At 40.2% G+C, this 24081-nt stretch overlaps 1 protein-coding gene across 1 annotated transcript in view; it reads right to left on the minus strand.

The window, feature by feature from the left end:
• Window positions 1-602: 602 nt before the first annotated feature.
• The window catches only part of LRFN2 (leucine rich repeat and fibronectin type III domain containing 2), a 40263-nt gene continuing 16784 nt past the window's right edge, over window positions 603-24081 (minus strand). Inside the window, exon 2 of the mRNA XM_074168750.1 lies at window positions 603-1521. Within this exon, the coding sequence (XP_074024851.1) occupies window positions 603-1521 (919 nt within the window). The remainder of the gene's footprint in view (window positions 1522-24081) is intronic.

Below are 24081 nucleotides of genomic sequence, written 5' to 3' on the forward strand. Positions count from 1 at the left end.
CAGATGTCACAGTTAACACCATGAGATTATGCTGAACAATTTGCTCTGATCTGTCCCTGTGGATGCCCTGCCTGCACTTTTGAGAAGGTCATTTGCAATGACAACCAGATTTATCCTAGCACCAGTCTTATATCCACAGAAGGGTATTTCTGTGTTTCTGTGTTTCAAAGAAAAGAAAGAAGTGCCCTAAAAAAAAAAAAAAAAAAAAGAGAGAGAGAGAGAAGAAAAAAATAGAAAGAAGCCCTGTAAAATTAAATTTGTGCTGTTAAACCCCTTTTCATCCTCCTTGTTTAATCCTGTGTGACGGTTCACCAAGAGTCTGAGTAACTTCTGGAAAACAATGCTAAATACAACTAGTAAGTTCCTTGAAACATTCACACATGGTTTAGTTGGGGCCAGACAAGAATGGTGCCATATGTACCTATTCACATTTCATTACCTTCTTTCTCTTTTAGTATCCCTGTTACTTATTTGTTTATCTATCTTTTTGGCCAGTACAACTGAAAACATTTCCTCCCCTCTATTTCCAAATGCATGGCCTTGCAGCAAACCATGCTTTATAACACATGAGGGGAGAAGAGAAGGGGGAGAGACACTGATATTTACACTGTGCTTTCCATTACCCACTCTGAGCTCCCAAAAGTCCCTTTCGCCCCTGTTAGGTCATTGTCATCATACTGCAAAAGCATGCCATTCACCGAGAGGCTCCTCTTTGTCCAAATGTTTGTTATCTTTTTTGGGTAGGTGCAACACTGAGATGTGGCAAAGTCCCCCATGTCAAAAGAATGGCTACGTTTAGTTTTGCCCTCCAGAGGCAACATGAGGAGGCTGCGAAATTTGGACTCCGGCTGGCCCAGCAGTGGCTCTTTGTCCGAGTGGCGGGCCACTGTGGAAGTTCTGGAGTCTGTCATCTCCTCCTTTTTCTGACATTTCAGTTCCAGGGAGGCAAAAGCTCCCATTAGCCGGTCAATATTGTGTTTTGACCTGGAAGGAGGCCTCCACTTACTGGACAATGTGCCCTGTTCACTTTGGAGGCTATAGTCATCACAGTCGCGGCTATTTGCAGAGCTAGAGGAAGAGGAGATGCTGCTCCGCGCAGACTGACAGTTAAACTCCATAAGTTCATTTCTGACCACCACTTTGGGATTGACCTGGGGCAAGACTCCATTCTGAACTGGTTGTGCTCCATTTGTCTGTGAGTAGACATTGCTGACGTTAGACATCTTCCCCTGGGAATTGTTGCAGACCTTATAGCGGACCATGAGTATTACAATGAACACCAACAGAGTTGCCACAATGATGCCTCCAATGATCAGAATCATGGTCCCACCCAGAAACTGGCTGTGCATTGACTGGCACTGAGGGTAGTCCTCTTTGGTGAAGAACTGGGCGCATCCCACAATATTGGTGGCAGTAAGGGTTGTGGCCGTGTCATCCCACATTGCCAGGACACAGAGGTCATATCCTGTTCCAGAAACAAGGTTGTTTACAACAAAGGCTTTGTTTGTAGCTGGAATCATCCTTTAAAAAAAAAAAAAAAGAAAGAAAAAAAAAGAGAGAAAAAAATTGGTTACTCTTCACACTAAAGGAAAAGAGAGAACAGATGTAAGAACAATATAGTGTTTACTGTTCTGGGTACTGGTAGAGAGGAGTCAGAGCCATAAAGTTCAAACAAACATTCAAACTTCCCAGCTCCTGTGGGTCCCACATCCTGGCATTCAGTAATGCACAGGTTTTGAGGACCATCTTCCAAATGTGCAATAAAAGGAATCAGAAAAAGCAGACCAAACTAGTCTGGGGTTTTATTTTCTCCTTGCTTGCATCTGTCCTAATCTTAAATACATTAAAATCTGAGCAAATAACTCAGAATAAAAATATGTTCCTACAAAGAGCAGTTCCTTCTGAGTGTGCAAATCACCCTTGCACTTGGTGAGTCTGAAACTGGTGGTTGCCACATCACCTCACGGGTGCCTGAATATTTACTGTGTAACATCAGCAAGTTGCTTACCTTGTGAAGAGAAGGGGTTACATTTAGTTTTCGCATTCCCTGAGAATGCAAGGCAGGCAGCCACTTCTCACTCCACTCCCCCATCTACTTTCCCCATCCTCCACCTCCCCACTGTGGAAAATATCTCCTACAAATGCAGCTATTATATTCTTTGCCAGAAATTTCTCCCTGCAACCACCTTCCTCTGTGCGAGTGAAAAAGAAGTACTTGCATTGGCAGTATGGACTGTGGATGTGTGAGGAGAGGTAGGAAGATGCGGGGATGGAAACTAGGAATTTTCTTTAAGATAAAAAATTATACTCAAAACCCAAATGCTTTTTCAAAAACCAAATATCTAGGCCCAAGCTGTGCTCCAAGCTTGGTCATTCATGGGTATTATTCTTTGCTGCCACAAAATTTAAGCAGTCATTTGAACTCATACAAAATTAGAGCACTACTAGCATTCAAAATTAGCAGATGGGAATGAACATGGTCTATCCCCATTTCAAAGTGGTAAAAATTGCAGCACATTAGTGGAATACAGTGGAGAATCCTAGGTTTTGTCCCTGGTGGGTAGCCAAGAATAAAACCAAAGAGATAGCCCATGTATGTTTCTCTTTACTTCCCCATAACAGGCTTGAGTGAGAGAAAAAAGCTGAAATTAAAACCAGCCCATTCTGACTAAGAGCTGCAGATCTTCAGCACCAGCAAAAAGGGAGCCCTACAGGCACCTACACCACACAGCAAGCTGGTGTGGCTGTTATTAGGATGGCAAGGCCTGGCCAGAGGAAAAAGGCACACTCCTTGTGGGAATGCCAGTCTGTCTTAACCTCAAATCACAGCTAACATAAATTGCAGCTTTGCAGAGACCCTTCTGTGCAGTGGGAGGGAACAGCCTGCACAGAGAAGCAGCAACGACAAGGCACTGCAAAGATGAACTTCTGATCATCGTTGCATTTATGCACTCATGCCACTGACACAATCCTTCAGTCTGGCCACAGGCAAGGATGTGGCATCTTTTTATAAAGCAAACAAACACACAAAACATTCTGTAAGGAAAAGAAATATTTGTGAGAGACACCTGGAATATAAATATCACCTAGCAGGTTTACTCGATGTTAAATTTGAGATTCTTGGCACATTTATCATCCTAATGGAGATGTTCTGCACAGACGTAGTTGGGTTACTCAGAATGAGCCAAGAGGTCATAAAGCAGCCATCCTGGAAAACTCCAGTTACAGTTGCTGAGATGGTTTCTAATAGCTAAAATGGTTGGTCTCAAGTTTTTTCTCATTGTCCTCCTTTCCCTGGAGAGGACTCTGAGAACAACACATCACTGGGCACAGCAGCTGGGGAAATACCTACACTCTATTGAACTGTTCAAAGAATTTCATATGCACACACCAAGGATGATATATGGAATCACGGAATACTATTGATCTTCAAATGTATGATCTTCAAACTCTTGAACAGTTTTGCCAATTGCTTCATATCTCCTGCTGTATCACCTGGCGCTATATTCCACTTTTCACCATCACTCCCAGCCACGTGCTTAAAAAATTCTGCAGCACGTAAGTCCTTCACAAATTATTTCACTGTGAAACCTCATTACAAACAAGTAGCACTGCTAGCAGAAAGAACAGTCAGCCCTATAAGCTAGATCTTGGACTTGGGTCATAACTCTCAAAAAGCAGAGCTATAGCACCATCTGTTAGAGTGGTTCCTTTTGCTTTGCACTGATGAAACAGAGAGACCTCTATATTCTCTCCAAGCGAACAGCAAACAACTGGGTTTACACAGTATATAGCTTTATACATATCTTATGCATATAGAAACAGTCTTTCAGCCTAACACAGTATGCCAATTTATATACAGTGACCACTGATAACTTCAATCATTTACAACTTGTTTTCTTCAAATATGATTACGCATATGCTTCCAAGGAAACGTAACCGCCTGGAATATTTCAAGGACTGGCAGGCAGTCACAGTGGCACAGAATGTAAAGCCATTCCATTTTTAAATGTACAACACTGAGGCCACAACCAATCCTAAAGCTTGGCCAGGTTAACTGTACTGAAACTTCCCATAAAAGCTCATCTTAGCCTTTAAAAGAAACTGAGTCATTTCTAAACTCAATCAGTCCTGGAAGCTACAGCTGTGATAATACTGGGACTAATAATAGCTTTATAAAAGATCACAGTTGCAATCCCAATTACGGAAAAAGCAATCAACTCTCCATATATATCTAAAATGAAGAATTTTGGATGATTCCGTAAATAAGCTTCAAATGTTCTTGTAAAATATTCAAATTAATGTTATTGTAAAAGAACAGCTGAGCTTAGGAATAAGCACCGAGTTCAAAAGTACTAAGAGTTAAGTAATTAATCTCAGACTCAGTTTTCTAGGTTGCAGGGAAGATGATCTTATTTTCATGAAGCTGCCAAATTGTAAGAGTATTTTGGCATTCCTCCATGCTTTAGCCCACCCTCCCCAAACATACTGCCAGTCAGCTATGATGGATGACATCTCTTAATGTTCCCCACACCTAAAATCGATACAGACACATTTTCACTCTGGAATATTGATGACTCTTTGATTGTCCCCAACACGAGTAGCTGCAAGATGCCACTTCAATCTTTGCTTTGCTGCCTAACAGGGGGAGTCTCTTCATGGTTGCTGTATATGTCTAACACCATTAATCATGGACCACCATGCACTGCCATTGGGACTCACTAGCTAGAGCTACCACAAAACAAAAAGGCTATCAAAACTGTCTCTAGGCAGAGATCCTGCAAGGCTTTTTTCGGTCATCTCATCAGCTAAATACAGAAAGTTGATTTCAGGTAGCAAGAATCTATAGCTTGTTTCATTGGAGATCAAAACCAGCTTTTGAAAGTTGTTAGCTTTTGAAACTCAGAAGATCCTAATGTTCACTTGTTACCCCTCAGATAACAAACATACTTAATTGCAGCAGTATCTTGAGGCAAGAGCCTGATATTTTCCATCTGCTTTTCAGGGCAGTGTGGTCTTGCAGAGATGCTTCTTATCACAGAAGAGGAATAGAGATCTAAATTTCATACCTTTCTTTAAGAAAAAATAAGAGTTGACTAACTGCAAGAGGAGATCAACCAGCAAAACAACTGCTTATTTTTAAACTAATGATAGGTTATGACAGGTTTTAATGTGTACAATTAAAGGAGCCTGGGAACAGTGAGGACTGGGAAAGCAAACAAATACTCAAATACATTAACAGTGTAATTGTAAATGTAGTCCCAGCTAGGACAACAAGAGATTTGAAAGTCTCCTTATAGAAATTTCACTGTCCAGACACATAAGACACAGTAATTTCTGTCTTTCTCGTCTGGTTTATTTTCCTTGGGGTAGGAGGACCAGGCAAATCTCCTCCACAGTGGTGACAGGATTTTGTCTGCTGATTCTTAAGCTAGTTTCTGAATCCTATCTGAAGATCAAAATACCCAAAAGAAAACTATTCATATAAGAACATGGTTCTGACCTCTCTGAAGATCTTGCCTCTAAGGAATGAAATGATCATAGGGGTCTTACAACTGACCTTCTTAATTTACAAAAAAGGTCTCTTCTCTCACCCTTTGGAACAATACCATCACTTATGGGAAGAGGAGGAGACCTATGGTGAGGATTAGGGCATGGCATAAGCATCTGAAATAAAACAGCAATAAGCAGATACTCCCGTGAGAGTTTATGTGTGATGAGGAGCTATGAAGCTGAGATGAAAGTTTTCAGGGCTTTTGCAAAAAATACATTCCCTTCAATCCATGAAGATTTACATCTCATTTTGTAAAACCACCAAAATGAGACCATGAAGCCCTTTTTAAAAAAATGGAAGGATCCTTCTTTGAAGTCAACCTTATTTTCTACCATCACCACTAAAAAGTCTTCATTATATCCTTGTAGACACAACATATGGAAAGCAAGCAATTTTGTAATTACTCACTTCAGTGTGTGCCAATATTAAGAAAATTAGAAAATAAATTACTTAGAAGTGCAGGAGAAAAAGGTTTGCTGCAGACTTCACTCATAATCCCAGATGCAAGTGATCACTGAAGCTTGCAGGGAGTGAATTGTGCTGAGAATTTAGGAGACCTGAGTTTTATTCTCTACTTTATCAGTTACACTGATATCAGGCTCTACTTTATCAGTAACTCTCAGTTCCTGAGAAATCATTTTGCTGTACTATAAGTCTCCTCATTTATAAAATGGGGATAATGCCAGCAATCTCCTTTCAAAAGAGGCCTGTAGTGTATGGAAGGAAATTAGTAGATATTATGATTACACTGTAATATACAAATGGGTTCTTTTCTTCTTTGTAGCACTGGGGATTAGCAGGAGTGAACTGCTGGTTAATACTGTGGTTATGCAAAACAGACAAATTAGAGAAAAGACAGATTAGGCTAATTGGCTGGGCAATTCCGTTCCTTTTCTCCATTGCAAGAGAGGTATGATACCATCTACTTTTAGCCCAAAACTGCTTTAATCACAGAACTTGCAGGGAGCTGTCAAGGCAATTCCTTTGGGAAGGCACTTGCAACTCCCGGGACTCAGTTTTATACTGACCTACTAGACTATGTTGCTTTTCTCATGGTCCATTTTTTATATTATCCAGATTATCCAGATAATACTATCTATATTGCAGTATGATTTCTCCTTTTGAAGTGAATGCTAGGAATTTGAAAAGGAAAGTCATGCTAATTTATTAAATGCATGTATCTGAGAAAAAGTACTAAAAAAGCCCAATTGCTTGGGTATGAATTTTCTGGGCCTGAACTGCTCAACCCAAACTCTTCCTGTAAGATTCTATGTCTATATGATGTGTCCCTGGGGAAAAAAAGAACCTCACCATAAACAGTCCATGTCTTCTGGTAAGTTCTCTTTTCTTCCAGAGTGACTTCAGAAAGCTGTATACCAAAAATAGCCCTTGGAATATTAACTCCTGAACCATGCTGGAAAAAGCATGGAAGGAACTGCACCAAGACATTAGCAATATAGACAATGGGGTTCTGATGCATGAGAATGTTTCTAGGCCCTCATTGATTTAGCAGCACAACTGTAGCCTATACACTAATTATGAAGCAACTGTTAAACAGTAGTACTAAACATTGTCACTATGCACTATAGCTTGTAATGAAGAGGGGAAAAGGAAGAGGAAGAAGGATGCCAGGGTAAAATAGCTAGTGTCCTGTAAAATCATATTCCAGTTATTTAGCACATGAACTTTCCTGCTTAGTAATGCCTTAGTGTGAAAGTATCAATCTCACTGTACATTCCTAGTCTTACACTTCCCCCTACACAAAGGTGTATTCGCATAATTGCCCTGGTTACCCTCAGAACTAGAAATGGATCCAGAAAAGGTTAACACTGGAATCTGACCATTTTTCATTTTTCAGTGAAAATCTCAAGTGAAAATCCAAAAAATGTTCATTTATTTCATCAATAAGTTTGTCCTCTATTTTAAAATCTTTGTGTTTTTTTCCTTTTTGTTCCAGTTTCAAAAGTAATTCTGAAAAAAAAAAAAAAAGAAAAGATGTGGATTCCTACTTTTCAGGCAGAATGTCCACCTTCAGTCCCAGTGGGGTTAAAGTAGTATGGTAGACAAAGTGGAAAGGGAAAGTATCAATAGTGACATACTGGAGAAAGACTGGCTAAAGAGCCAGTAATCAAGAGGATGGAGTTCATTGCCTGAAGAAAGACCACATCAAGTATCCTTTAAAGCCTGGTGGATTTAGTTCAATGGCACACAGATCTTGCTTCTTACTGGGCAGAGACAGTAATAAGAAGTTATTTCATTGAGGACAAGTAAGGAAAGAAGGAGGAAGAGAAGGTTGAAGTGAGAGAGAATGCAAGAAGAAAAGAGGATAATGAACATTGGTGGCTCTGGCAATGTCAGAGCAGCAAAAAATGATAGAAAGACAAACAGGTTCAAAGCAGCCATTGGCAGGGTGCTATCAGGTTACCATCAAAATGATGGAAGATGTCCAGGTAGCCACTGAGTGGGGACCAAGATCACAAAACCAGCTCAATAGATGGTTGGGTGCAATCAAACATAGATTAAGATCTTTCAGCAAAAACAAGACAATTACAAAGATAGTGAAGTGAATCCAGGCAGTGGAAAGAGATCAGATGGTGGACAGATATTAAGAAGGCTGGAGAAAAGGGCAAAAAAAGATCAGAGGAAGACCAGTGAAAATGTCACACATGATATATTGCCTGGGAGCAAGAGCGAGTAATTGACAAATTTGGGCTGCGCAGTTGACATTCTTCTCTGCTGTCAACTTTTGTAATTTCCTTGAAAGTTTCATGGAGTATATTGTTGTCATTTTTTTGCTGTGGTTTTATCCCAGAAAGCCCCAGTTTCTGCAGTCATGGAATGAAAGTAGAATCTAAAATGTCATTAGAAGTTAAGTAAGCTAACAATGGAGATTAATTTCTGACCCTTCAATTTTCAAAAGAAGTTCTTGAATATATATCTTCAGATCATCCTAAAGTCTCAAGAATCAAAATACAAAGTACCAAGTATATTACTATGTGGGATCTCACAGCCTTTTGGCACCTGATTCAAGATTTTTTAATCTAAGAATCTGAGAAAGACAGAGACCTACTGTGACCTGCATCTAGAAATAATGACAGTTGTATTTCTGGTGTCCAGGGAAAAAAAAAAAATAGTTGTTAGTACTAGCAACAGGGTGCAATTCCTCTGTCAGTCATGTGAACATAAGGAAATGTCAGATAATACCAGGAGGTGGCCAGATTTGTTCAGTAAACACTAACTCAACCCAGCATGAATGATTTCCTGCATTTTTTATTTTATTAGTTTTTGGGGGTTTTATGACATACAATCATAATTTTGCCTTCAGATGGAACATTTATTATTAAACACAAATCCCTTCCTGCTTTTCTGAATCTTGTCTCCTCATCACTCATGCATCCAGCTGCCCTTCAGAGAATCTGTCTTGTCAAATGTAACACATGTACATATCATTTCATTATTATTTTCTAATTTGCTTATGCTCTTTTCTGCTCATTTGGAAAAGTGGGGTGGGAGGTGGGGAAGAGAAAACAGAGCCAAAAGCAATTGATATGTCTGTCACAAGATGTGAACCAGGGAGATACTGATAATGAATATATCCCCTCTGCTACAGGGGAAAGGAAGAAAAAACCCAAGCAAACATTAAACTATTAGCTCAGAGAATATAAATTTCTGGTGATATCCGATAGGCTGCTGAACAGTGTACCCTGGGGATGCATTGAAGTCATTCAGCAGGTGACAGAACAAGTGTAGGCTTCTAGGGGATATTATTGAACAAGGCTGAGAAAGAGGAACTGTGGTAGACAGCACAAGGTATTCTGCTCCCCTCCATCAGCCATTGCTCTAAAAGGAAATGCTCCTCTTTGTATTATACCCAACCAGATTCTTAAAAACAATAGGAAGTCACAGGCAGGCAGAACTGGTGAGGCACTTCTGGATGAATGAAGACCTCCAGAACCATCCCATCATTCCTTGAATCAATGAAGGTGCTCAGTTCAGCTATCCAGGTGCAAGCTACTGCACTGGGACAACCTTGTTTTGATGGATGGTGGTATGACTACACAAAATTAGACTTCGAAGCTCCCTGATCTATGCTATAATTTCTCTCATGTGGGCATGACAGCAGCACACATTTAGTGCCCTGATCGTTAATTTTTATCTTTAAAAGGAATGCAGGCATACCCCAGGAACATTTGACAGCACAAGAGAGAAATCCAGTCACACCCAAGCTATTCAGCTACACATAGAGTGCCTTTCACCTCAAAACATCCAAGATACTAACTGCCTCAGATAAAAAGTCCTCACGCTAATTCAAATCCAACTAAAACATATTTAAATTCATTAGGAGAGTAATTGAAAGCCCACACAATATTTCTGTTAGTAAATGTGAAGCTGAGTGTTTATGGAAACAATGCATAACCATACTAATAAATTCACTCTGTATCAAGTTAATGTAGAGTTAGAAAGCTATCATAATTCACAGAAATGTTTCAGAAAGCCAGGCAGTAAATTTGAGACTAATCAAAAAATATCTAAAGTCAGTAAATTATTCCATTGATAGTCACAACAACACATTACAACTACCCCTTTTCTAAAAATGGGAAGAGACAAAAGTTATCCACGACAGGTGTGTTGTCATCAAGCAGAGCGTGGGACCTGAGACACTCTTTTCCTAGGTTTTTATAGATAAATGTTCCATCCACTTGGCCGAAGTGTCATGCTTATTCTCTCTGACTCAAGTAATTTTGAAATTTTTATGTAGAGTTGGACAGCTACTCTACAAAAGGTCATCCTACCAACCATACTAACAGAGGTTCCCAGAAAAGAAGCAACATTAGAACTAATTAGTAAGTAAAAGGGATTCTGCTTTTTTTTTCGTGGCAGAACACAGCTGTGAAGTTCAGCTATATGCTATCCTTCCCTGAGTGTTACAAGTGGGGCTTTCCACTTATTTCTAGGCAGTGAAATCTGTGCAAATTATAATGATAGGATCAAAGAGAGCTGACTGGCCTCCTATAGTGGTTGAGAGCTGCCCATCCCCTTCTTCTGTGAGAGCTCATGTGAACTGAAGTGAAGAGGAGGATCTTCAGTGACTTAAAAGCAATTTCATTCATGCTTACTATGTAGATCATTATGCTAGGTTGCAACTCATATGTCCTGCAGAAGTTCTGTGTCCTGTCACATAGGCTAATTTTATCTTTGGAAGGTTGTGCTGGAATGACAAAACCTCGAGGCATTGCTTGAAGTTATGTTTGGCTGTGTTTTGTCATTGACTGGTCAAAGCAAACTGCAGCATGCTGTTTCAGGCTTTTCTGTCGCAAAACCTTTGTGCACTGGTGCGAGAAGTGTGGTGCCAGCTAATAGCTGACAGGACTATTCTAACTATCCCAACCAAAAGAAAGAGTCATCGAGTGAATCGGAGGTCTCACTACCCATAGAAACTGTATACACTGATATACCCGTTTTCATAAAAAAGTTTTTCAACATCAGTTTAAGACACAATTTATGCATTATTAAAAAGTTTAATCACATATCATGTAAGTGTTCCCCACCTCAGTGATTGAACTTATTGTGGATAATCTCAAGAGATCAGGGATTCTGATCTACCAGAATTTCGAGCATGTCTTTCATTGTGAAGTTGAAAGAATGAGTTTAATTCCCATTGGAGAGGAAGGGAGAACTGCATTTACCAATTCTCCAAAAATGAGCTAAAGAAATATCAACTCCCTAAAGATACACCCAGAGTATACCTATGTCCAGAGAAGAACATAGCCATGATTTAGAAACATGAAAAGGTGTTTATTTTAAGAGACTTTTACCATCACAGGCAGGTTGAAAAGCAAACAGGAAAACTGTAAGATTGAGCACCCAACACTATAGCCTCTCAGCAAACATAGGATATATCTTTTACTTCTTTTACTACTTTTTTGCTTTCTTCTTGTAAATTAAGAAAACTTATTGAAAAAGCAATATGAGAAGGTCTGAAAAACAAACTTCTAGTATCAACCATCAAGCTTTTAGTTTCTGGGTTAGAAGAGGGAGAAACTCTTTTGCAATAAAAAGCTCTGTGAAGCATGCATTACAATGCACAAGGTAAAGAGAACCAAGATGATTCAGGGTGACTTTTGCAATAACATTGGAGAAAAAATAGTTTTTTCAATTGCAGAATGAGAACATGGGGTGCAAAAATCACTAATGGTGAAAAGCATTGTCTCCTAAGGAGGAGGGGCTGGGGTGGAAGTAAGGGGGGAAAAAAGCAGCATAGATATGTAATAAAGGCATTTCCTAAAGCAGTGGTTTGACATTCAGCACTTTCTGGGCATTGCATATAAAGCAAAGGAAAAGGAAGGCTAGAACTAGATAGGCTAGAAAGTCATGGAGACGTTGAATTTTGGAATGCTCTACAAAAGGCCAGAACAGTTACATCCTTTCAGTTTGTGATACCAAAATTAGATAAAAGCATTTCTCAGCAACCAGAGACACCCTGCTTCGTTCAAAGCTGAGCCTGGACCAAAACTGTACTGTGTGAAGAGTGACAAATACATTACTGAAAAGGAAAGTAAAATCCATCCAGTAAGAAAACAAGTTTTAATTACAATGACCCCAGGAGGAAGAAAAGGAGAAATCAATGATAGATTCCAATTGTAGCATGATATTATCACCTAGAAATATGTTTCTCTGCTAAAGGATCTTAGGCAACTGTCACAGATTTCTAGTACATGACCAAAGTGTACTAAAAAGTAGTCTACTAGCTCCTTACATGTTACAAATGAGACCCAGAAAACTGAAGGAAGTTGAGTCACCTGACAAGCTAATGGCATAACCCAAAAACTGGATGTAAGCAGTCTAGAATTCCAGGCTGTGCATTGCAATAGTGAATACATTGCAAAGAGGAAAGCATGAGCAGTATTTATCGGATTTTCTCCTTCCAGGTACTAGCCATATACTTTGCAAATACGTATTTGGCACTCCTCATGTTACTCACAGAAAGTACACAGAAGGTTTGGAAGTACTTGGAATTGAATTAAATCCTAATTTTAAGCAAGGTTAACTATTAAATGAGTTTACAAACATAAGAGAGCTCAAATTTGGTGTCTCCCTTTTATTTCAGAGAACAACAACTGATTTGTTTAGGTTCGGTAGTGTAACATTAAGAAGAGATTAGAATGTCTTCTCATGTTTCAACTTCTCCCATTGCTTAAAATTTTACCTGGCTTCTGAGATTTACCCGCTTATAGCTTAAGTTAATCCAGTTTTGATGAATATGGTTTTAGGATTAAATATACTCAGGCAATGAGCAGCTGACCAGCAAATTAATAAGCTTTTACATGAAAACCGGCTACAACATATGCTAGGTATGCCATCAGTGTGTTGATACAGCTACATTCAGCTCTGCTAGGTTTATTACTTCTTTACCATGCTTAATTATTAGTCATCATACCTGAAGGTTTTTGCAGTCATGGATATTTCATTGTCCACCAGTGGAACAAAAGCTTCTACAAGTTATAGGCATCCATATAAGGTCATTACAGGTAACGGAAAACAGCTTGTGAATAATTTAATTGAAAAAGTCTATAAATACTGTGGAATCATATGTGTAAGAGCACCCTATATTGTTGAAAGTGAAATGAACAAATGGATTTTTCTTTATCTTTGCTCAAAAAACTTTCAAAGCAGTGAGTAATGAAGGAAGAGATGGGCAGATTGCTCTGCTCTGCAGTTTCAAGTGTAAAGCCTGCAAAACTCTCTCTTCTTCACTCTGTAAAATCTTCTCTGAGCTTTCCTGATGTAACTCCAGATAGCATAAGTAAGTAGGACATGCAAAAATGACCCTGAGAGCTAAAAAGAGAGAGCATGGAATAAAATGCAAATCAGATACACAATGATACTAAACCTACAATTTTTCCCTGCTTGGAAAATACAGAATAATTTGTCACTTCTACTATCAGACAAGGCAATGCTGTCCTCATCCTGTCATAATGAGCAGTAGTAGAAGTTTGTTAAATGTTTGTTAATATTTAATAGCAAAAAAGATGAGCTGAACATTGATTCATAATATCAAGCAGCATCAAAACCTCAGTGTGACCCCTCCAGAAAGACTAACGAGTAAAAAGCCAGATTCAATCATTCCTAGAAAGGAGGGTAAAATAAATACTCTAAAAAAACATTACATATAAGATTCCAGGCATCTTGCAGAGTGCAGCCAGAACTGCATTCTAGAGTATGTTTGTTCTATGATTCTGTTTTCCCATACATATATTTATCATGAGCATTATCAATAAAAGCATTCAACTCAACATTTCTAACAGCCAATATAATCCTTCAGAGGAAACTTAAGCATGTCTCTCCTTAACCTCTATACAGGCTGTGAGAGTTCCTTATATCTGCAGTTAAGAAAGAACAAAATCTCAGTAAAGCATTTACCCTTCTTTTCTCAATAAATGATCACCCCAGAAGTATTGGAGCGCAGCTCAGCGTGTATGAGCAAGAGAATAAAGCAGATAAGAACTTTAGTCCCTTAAAAAGTCCTACAAAGCTGTGGTCCACTAGCAGAACTGCTGATTTTGGCTTCTCTGCTGTAAGGTGGGCTTGGAGGAGTCCTAAACTCACCTCTACACCACTTGATACACAGCTGCTGGGCTCCGAGCTCCCTTCCCTAAATGATGATTGAGTTCCCTTTCTAGGTCGCACCAAGACAGTGGTGTCCACGTGACGTGTGGAATTTAGGTAGGCACTGCCATCAGTCTGTCGTAGGATTTCAACAGGGCACACTGTCTATCTTTTTGCTTGAGGAAGAATGAGAGCTAGACTCAAGCATCTTGGCTGATGAGATGTCCTTTCCTGCTTTCTTGCTGGGGAAGTCAGCCAGCTTTGGAGAGAAGGGATTTTATATATATATATATATATAAATGTATTTTCCTTCCTTATTTCTCTGCCTCACCAAAATTACAGAAGGAGGGAGAATCACTAGCAGAAGATACGAAGCTGCAAACCTGCTGAACGGCAACTCTGACTAAACAAGAGGGGAGGATGTGGCCTGTACCCAGGTGTCTGTAAGAGGAATGCCCACTTTTCCCCTAAAAGATGTAGCAAAAGAAGAAAAATCGGAATGGTCTAACAAGAACTGTCTTTTGTCCTTAAAGTCTGCTTGGGAGTTGCCTTTGTTTCCACAGCCCCTGGAGACATCTCAAGCAGAACACACCCATTTCATTCTTATGCCTTTCCCAGCATATCGTAAAGGTAAGAAAAATCCTGTGTCCAAGCACCTCAAAGACTTTTTATCCAGTTTTAGATTCAGGATTTCTTTCAGAAGAGACATTTAGGGTGTAGTCCTTTCCTCGTCACGTGCACACTGTCTTTGTAGTGTGTATTTGTACTATCCCACCATGTTCAGTGCGAATCTTTGTCCTAGATCTGACTTGGGAAATACTGGCCTTACCGTGACAGTAACACAAATCATTATTTGGTGATTGAAAAGTAGGATGAAGTAGAGATAGCTGTGGCACTGCAGAAAACTTCTATGAGCTGCTGCCTTTTACATAACTTGGATAAGTTACTATCTAACATGTCTCGTAGGCAGATTAAAATTGACTTCTCTCAGCCAACAGAAACTACAGACAGAGCCAAATGATTCCTCACAATACATGTGTTTCTCTCTATCACATTAACCTGACTATAAGCCACAAGTCAAAGATAGTCTTGTCCTAAATTCATGTAGCCGTGCACCTAATGAAGGTATAGCTGACTCACAGTGATTAAATGTCAATGAAATATTGAAGAATGCTTAATTGGTTTTACCACTTCAGCAGGAGAAATAATTTATTCTGCCATGACTAAACTTTATAACTATGATTTGGAAAATTAGTTGCTTTATAATGACCATGCTGGCACCTTTTTGCAGTGCCAGAGAAAAGGTGAATGGACGGAAATGTTTTTGTAACCACCAGGGCAATTTCTCACTCCATAGTGTAAATACACGGTGGCCAACCACAGGTTTCACCTGGGTCTTGTTTCCTTGTGTTCACTCTGGGTTTGTCTGCAGATACTGGACTCTTTTTTCACTGAAGTGTCCCAGAACATTCATAGACATATTTCTGAATCCACTACTAAGTGGATTTTTATTTTTTTTTACCTTGCTCTGGAAAGAATCACTCCACCCTCCCTCCAGCACGAAGACAAACGTGATTGCTGCTCCTGAACATATGGTACAGCCTAAAAAAAGGGTTATCTTGTAGGAGTGTATCTGTATGGATCACTTATCACACATTCTCCAACAGAGGATTTAGGAGATAGCATCTTTTTTTTTGTTCTCAAACTGCTCATGTTCAGCATTTTTCTGTCTACTGCTTTCCAACATGCCCATGATTCCTCAAGAGAGAAAAGACCACTTCCATTACAACTGGCCTTTTATGTATTGCTCAGCAAACTTGAATCTGCTGTACTGTCAGAGACTAGTTATATAAGATACAAAAACAAATATGCAAAAGTTATCCTCCTTTCTGGGTTTATCACCCTAGATTTATGTAGATTTATTCCCCATGAGAACGAAATTCAGATTCGGGAGTATTCAGTGACATTATGCCCCAAGTTTTTGTCTCTGAAGAGAGCAACCTGTAATCACGTGAAAAGACAAATTTTCAAAGTTACAAATTTCTATGCTGCTCTCAGTTTGAGAAAGAAGATGTTAGCATGATATTTTATACCAAAGCAATTTTCTCAGATTACAATGTTTGTCTCCCTCAAGAACGTATAAACCTCTTCAGAGGGACTCGTGATGAAAGCAAAGGGTCATTGTTTCACAGGAAGTCACTGCAGTTTTAGGCAAATAATTGGAGGACTTCAGAATGCTTCAATCAATATTCCAAAGTATCTAACTAGAATAGTCTCTGAAGAAAACCCTTTCTGAAATTCAAGAGACAGTTACCTTGAGTTGAAGGAACACCTGGCTCTGTTATTGACTAAAAGACTATGCACCAACTATGCAGGTGCAGTTGGCTCCTCTGATATTTCTGTGCATTGGCTAAAATAGATTTAAGGCTTGGTAGAGTAATGGCTGCCACAATTGCCCCCACAAAAATTTACGAAGGCATGACAAAAGCAGACCTATCTGGCTGAAACACAAACCCCTTACCTAAGCAGAAATTGCAAGTTTGATGATGGCTGGTGTCAGGAGTGCACACTTTTAAGGATGGCAGGAAGAAAAATTTACCATGGATGCAGGATGACTCAGATAAAGGTGAATTGGAAGTATATTGGAGAGTATGGCCATAAAAGATGATACAGAAAGAATGTAAATGCATCAGTTGGTCTCACCTTGGTTTAAATCAGAGTTGAGTCATGGGGATGTGCACAGTGGTCCTCGGGAGCCTTTTTGGTACTGAGACTGTTCACCCAGCCACCAGCACACTATACCTTAACTCTTCCTTCAGTCAGTATCAGCAGAAGTGTTTCAAGGCTGTCCTTTTGCTCACTAAAGCTGGCCAAACCTGTGCCACTAGACTGAGTTTGTGATTATTTCTTAAGAGAAACCTGATACTGCAGTCTCTCAGCTGCAGCCCTTGCAGTAGTTGAGACCTTGACACCTTGACACAGGCATATCAATAACTCCAGCAGAAGCAGCAAAGAGGAAGACACTGATGAATGACTCCTGTGACCACTAACAATCCCAGACAATACACCCAAAAAGACAGATCTAGAACAAATCTCTTCCACAATGACTAACAGCACAGAAGGCAGGCTGAAAGGCAGAGATATGTATTGGTAGTGCTCAAAAGATCCTTGGATGCAATTGTCCAAGGGACTGGCTAGCAAAGAGCATTTCTACAGTCAAATAAGAAAGAGGTACATATTTTCATGTTTTTCCCTCTCAGTTGCAGCCCAGTGTAAAGTATCATAATACACTTTTCTCAGTTTACTCACAAGTACAAATGTTTCTTGCAAGCTAGATCTTGCTGAGACAAAATCCATTTAAAAGATTCCAGAGGAATAGGACAGGAGACACTTAATAGATCATAGAATCATAGAATCGTCTAGGTTGGAAGAGACCCTTGGGATCATCGAGTCCAACCATCTACCCTACTCTACAAAGTTCTCCCCTATACCATATCCCCCAACACCACATCTAAATGTCTCTTAAACACATCCAGGGATGGTGACTCAACCACCTCCCTGGGCAGCTTATTCCAATGCCTGACCACTCTTTCTGTGAAAAATTCTTTCCTAATGTTCAGTCTAAACCTACCCTGCTGGAGCATGAAGCCATTCCCTCTCGTTCTGTCATTAGTTACCTGTGCGAAGAGACCAGCACCAACCTCTCTACAGTGTCCTTTCAAGTAGTTGTAGAGAGTGATGAGGTCTCCCCTCAGCCTCCTCTTCCTCATACTAAACAGTCCCAGCTCCTTCAACCGCTCTTCATATGATTTGTTTTCCAGGCCCTTCACCAGCTTCGTTGCCCTCCTCTGCACTCGCTCCAGCACCTCGATATCTCTCTTGTATTGAGGTGCCCAGAACTGGACACAATACTCAAGGTGTGGCCTCACCAGTGCTGAGTACAGGGGCACAATCACCTCCCTACTTCTGCTGGTCACGCTATTTCTAATACAAGCCAGGATGCCGTTGCTTTTCTTGGCCACCTGGGCACACTACCGGCTCATATTCAGCCGCTCGTCAATCAGAACCCCCAGGTCTCTTTCTTCCAGGAAGCTTTCCAGCCACATTTCCCCAAGCCTGTAGCGCTGCTTGGGGTTATTGTGGCCCAAGTGCAGAACCTGGCACTTGCCCTTGTTGAAACTCATACCATTGATGTTGGCCCAATGATCCAATCTATCTAAGTCTTTCTGTAGAGCTTCCCTATCCTCCTGGGAATCAACACTCCTGCTTAACTTGGTGTCATCTGCGAACTTGCTGATGACACACCCTATGTCCTTGTCGAGATCGTCAATAAAGATGTTAAAAAGAAATGGTCCTAACACGGAGCCCTGAGGCACACCACTTGTGACCAGCCGCCAGCTGATAATACCCTAGTCCCAGGTATTTAAAGCCAGTTCTGGAGTGACCAGAGATAGGTCATTTGGTTTGTATCCAGCCACTTCCACTTGAAACGTGCCTGTGGCTGTGAGGTACTCCTGAGTGTTATTATCACTATTAAAAGGAACCTAGAAAAAACACCAAACATTTAGAAGCTTTTTCTGAAGGCCACAGGACCAGAAAGAACAAAGAACATGAACCCAGTGTCTTTTCAGCTTAGGATGTTAGTTACAGCTTCTACAGTACTATTCAGTTCTAAGATGGTTCTCCTAACACTTTGATCATCTGAAAGTCTGTGGGGGAAGCCAGTACCATTCAGCCCAAGGGTTTTGTGCAGCAGATCTTTAATGCTTTCGTGACAAGCCATTTTCAAAACTTTTGTTGTGTAGATGAAATAAAGATGACCTTTATCCTTTACTTTTCTCCATTCAGGATCAACAGCAGTTCTGTGATCTCCTGACAATGGCACGTGATGCCCACAGTGGATATCCCATTGCTGCCAGTGATTAATAGCTGCATCTCCCTCTCCTCAGGGCCATAACTCACTCAAAGCTTCAGCATTTGAGAATGATGGAACATCCCTGGGACAGATAAATGCATAAATCCTTCCAAGCCAACAAAAAATTGCCATCTCTCTAGGAGTTTCTTCATAAGTCAGGCTATAGTTTTCAGATTAATATGTGCATGTAACACAAGAGGGGGAAAACCAGATCACCGATAGGAGAAATCAGAGAAGTAATTTAAGGCTGGTTATTGTAATATTCTATACTCTGTTCACTGTTGTTCACTTTGCAGGAAGAAAATGTCAGACAGGCAGACATCACTTATTGTCCACAGTATCCGCATCTGTGATAGTAATTCCATTTGCAGTTGTGCTGGGAAGTGCATTCTGAAGCACATAATTTATCCCAAAAGCTGCTGTATAATAACATCACGAACCAGCCTTCAGAAGGACTGTCTGTGGGAGTAGTGTATCAGTCACGTCATTCAGTGATATATCTGCTGATTTTAGCCAGCAAAAGTTTTTATTTCTGATAACTCTGTAGAACAAATTAATCTATTGGAGAGAGCTGGATTACATTTAGACTAGTGCATCGTCTACAAATGGCTCAGGCATTAAAAGCTCTGCCTTCCTGGCTGGCCAGAGCTCAAAATCTACCACTACGGACAGATAGAGTCTTGGCCCATCTTGGCAACATGAGAGACCAGCCCTGCTGCCTGGGCTGCGTGAGTCCAGCTCACGGGTCCATCTGAGAGGGGAGCCCTAGGGAAAGGGAGAGCTGCTGTCACTCTGCTCTGACTGCACGCCGGAGCTGGCAAGAGGAGGAAGGGCAACCCCTCCTTGAGCTGCCTCTACAATCACTGTCTAAACTAGATGCCGGAGCTAGGTGGTACGGAAACCCCTCCTGGGGAGTCAGGCAGTCTGTTTGTGTAGGTTGTCAGCTACACTCAACTTTTTCATAAACAAAACAGAAGGCATTTAAGATTGCTAAAATGCTAACTGTAGGAACTTTCAGCTACACACCATAAACTTCTGCTTTGAAGTTCAATGGAGCTTTTCTGGACTTATAACTGAGAAGTCTTCTGTAGTTCTCAGAAGCTGTGGTTTATTTAAAAATAAAATAAAATAAAATGAAGTAGTTTTATTTGCATCTTTAATTTTTAATAAGCATGTTCACAGATTCAAGAAAAAAAAAATTAGCCTTTTCAGCTATCCCTTTTCAAAAGCAGAACTCAGGAAGCTCTTTTTTTACTGCTTGTTTTTCAGTGAAAACTTTTAAAATATTAATGGGATAGAATATTATTTCCTACATATTTTTCTTACATGTTGTATAATTTCACTTTTCATTTTTGGGGAAAAAGGTATACAATTTTCTGAGTTGTTCTACCTATAGATATTTAGAAGTTGCAATGGCGTAATTAAGAAAAGCTTGAATGTTTCTTTGAATAGTCAGTCTCTGTAAAGTTTTGGTCCTTATCCAAATCTGACTGAACAGCAGTGAAATTTCCATAGCTTCTGAGGATGCAAAATAGGACTGGAACCTGCAGAAAAGGCTGTTCTGCTTCCATTCCTGGCCTTATTTACAGCAAAAGAAAGCATCTCATGTTACCTCTGAGATGGAATAGAGAAAATACTGATTTTTTAGAGAACTGTGTATGTTAACCCATCCTTGGAAGCAATATTGCATTTCTTATCCCTGAGTCCTCATGGCAGGTTGCTCCCACTTTCGATGATCTCAAGTGTAGTTGCCATTATGTGTATGACAGATACATGTATCAGGAATATCCTATGTTGACTGACAAAACTGTGTCCTAAGTGTATACTCACCTACCTGTGCTCAGTAAAATATTGGCTAGCATAAAAGGTAGCTCAAAATAGTGGGGTAAGAAGAGAGAACATAAGGATAAACAGCCAGTCAAATCATAAAACACAGTCCCAAATGATTTATCTAGCAGAAACATTCAAACAAAAAATCTCTGCATAAAAAAGTAAAAATCTATAGGTCTCATAATTACACTAGTTAGCAAAAAATCTCACAAAACCTCCAGCCTGATAATTCTGAATAGAAAATAAAGCTGAAGAAATCTCAGCCTGGTCACGGATTAAATAACGAGTGGAAAAAGAGGATCCAGTCCTGACAAGTGGTCTGTTGTCACTTAGCTCTACTCAGCTCTTGATTTGTAGAAAAATTCATAGGGGAACCAAATGAAAAGAAACAAGGATTGCATTAAGCGAAGTTACATGTAATTCATATTTGGGAATGGAAAGGGTGAGGAAAGATAAAGAATTTTTTTTCCCCGAAACTGATCCCTCTGCCTTTATTTACCTTTTTATGTATTCACATGTCACCCTTTTCATATTGTATCTTCCATCTTCATTCCTCTGCCTTTAACTAAACGTTGTGCAGCTCTGCCTTTTTGAACTGTCATTAAAACAACATGTAAGAGACAGCACTGCAGATAAACAGCAAACCTGGTAAGTTGTGCTGTCACTGCAAGGAAAAAGACTAAACATCGTGCACTCAAAATTGAGCAAAACATCTGAAAATGTGAGAGGCTTATTGTTTCCTTGAAGTGCAAACTGTAGCAGGGAGGGTGCAGTTGGGATGGGACAATTGAGGTATCTATTGCTAGTGTCAGAGAATGACTGAAATATGCGATAGCTCCCAGGACACGAACTTCAGCCAGAGGTTTTTGGCTCCTGCAGCTGTGGCTGCACAAGGCAGAGCCGTTCAGGTTTCTGTCTGGCAGAGGGATTCATTACTCAGGTGAAACCATCCCCTCCCTCAGGGAGCTTATGTAAAGTGCACGAGTATTTTGCATCAGTTGGATGTCTCTTGGACTATATGTTCAAAGCTCTTACAGGCACTAACATTAGATGCATCTAACAAAACCTTGGTATCCTGATGGCAAAGCTGATTGGATTTTGTTTGAGAAATGAAACACTTTTTTAGTGTTAAAATGGGTGTTTCTGCTAGATCCAGTTGTTTCTTGTCTCTTGTCAGGAAAATTAAAATGAAAGCTATAGCTGTGGGAAGCCACAATGCTCTTCCTGGCATCTGTGAAGGGTGCTCTGCTTCCAGCCCTTGCTCTGCTCCTCCACCAGATCCTTTGCTCCTTTCCCACTTCCCCACAGACAGCCACCCCTTCTCCTTGTACACCCTGACCATCCCTTTGGCACTGCAGGGGCTGGAAGCAGGGACAATATGAAAGGAAGGAAGACCTCTGTGGTGAGAAGAGAGAGCAAAGTGAACGTGATGAATTTGCTTCTGGGAGGAGAATAACTCCCAAGGGGCATGATGTATGGTGGGGATGGGGCTGTCACTCCCAAAGCTGTAATATCCACAAAGAGACTGATAGCAACATTTCACATTCCCAGATGAAATACTTTTAGAGTTTTCTTTCCATAAGCAAACAAAGCAACTGTTATGGAGAATTTTCAGCCTAATTCTTGACAGAAACAGATGTTACAATATTGGAATTTCCCATGGGACAGATATTCCAGGGTTTATTCCATTTTAAACAGGTCTAGAAAATAAAACTGAGTTGATATATGGTTTGCTTCTTCATAGCCATTGCAGAGGCAGGTGGTTGGAGGGTGTGCTAGACAGATGTTGCACATTGCTGCAGTGACTGTGAGATCAACTAGTGTGGATCTTTTTTTTTTTTTTTTTTAATTAGTTTTTAAATCTAATCCTTGTTCAATGTAAGGAGCAATCAATTACTTTGTGGTTCTGTCCCACTATATCATAGATTAAGGTTTGCTTTGGGTAAACTGAGGTTAAAGCTTCAAAATTTCCCCAAGATAACATCTCTTGTTTGGGAACTAGTAAATGTGACCTGATTTGAAAAGCAGCCTGCAGCTCTTTCGAGTATATGCCTCCCTCTCACCAGTAAGCTTAACCAGGGTTAAGCAGAAGAGAGGAAAAAAGCAGAAGCCAGGGAAACACTTGCAGATCATGTCTGCAGGGACTTTCTCTTAAGTAGGAAGAAGGATTCTGCTAGTATGACTCTTCCTGGACTCCCTTTGCTACCCTAAAACCATGCAAAGTTTCTGGACTGAAATCATGTAGAGAGGGATGGAAAACAGGTTTTAACCAAGTGCAGACATATACAGTTTGACTAACTGACGGACATGAAGCTTGGCAAGCACGTTAATCCAGTCTTAACTAGGGAGATATGGGAACCAGCAAGCTGTTGGGAAGTGGGTCCTCATGACTAACAAAGGTGGAAACTTCTCAGCACCATGCAGCTGTAAGGTCACAGCTTGGCCACCTTGAGCTAGAGTATGATCCTGACTAAGTTCATAATAAAGGTTTGTCAAAGCCCTGGCCTTACTGCTGTGACTAGCAACATCCAAGAGGTGTCAAGAAAGAAAAAAGAAGAAATCGCCTACAACACAATCCCACATACACACAGTGAAAGTAGTGAGACAGCAAAAAGTCTTACTAAGACTTTGCTCAATACCATCTTCGATAGTTGAACAACATCTAGTGACTCTAAGTGGATAGCTATGAAATATCAAGGGATGGAGTGTGATCGGCCACTGCCACTGCACGATTATAGGGATTTGGATGGGAAGTTGTAGGACTTTGCTGGAGTTAGGCACCACTGAAAAATACACAAGTTACAATTCCACGTTATGGCAACATAAACCTTACCACTATATGTGCTAATTAGGCTAAGAAGCAGCTCTCCTTGCCTGCTTCTCTGCGCTACTCCTTGTCGTCTTTGGGTTTTTCAAGAAAGACTAGACAGCTTTGATTCCATTCACCTGCAACCTACAGTTCAGCACCTCAGTGAGCACCCAAATCTTAGTCTACAGTATACAGCTAGCAACATGACCAAGATTTATATACTGACAAACTAAGCTTGCTAAGAAAAAGGGAATTGGTTTTTTTGCTTGTTTGTTTGAAGATGCAAAGGCCAAATTCAAAAAGCCTTATGCTTGCTAGGTAAAATGTGTCCTTTAAAGATGTTAATATAAAGGTTAAAATTACTTT

This window comes from Numenius arquata, chromosome 2 (assembly GCF_964106895.1).
Source record: "Numenius arquata chromosome 2, bNumArq3.hap1.1, whole genome shotgun sequence".
Classification (NCBI taxonomy): domain Eukaryota; kingdom Metazoa; phylum Chordata; class Aves; order Charadriiformes; family Scolopacidae; genus Numenius; species Numenius arquata.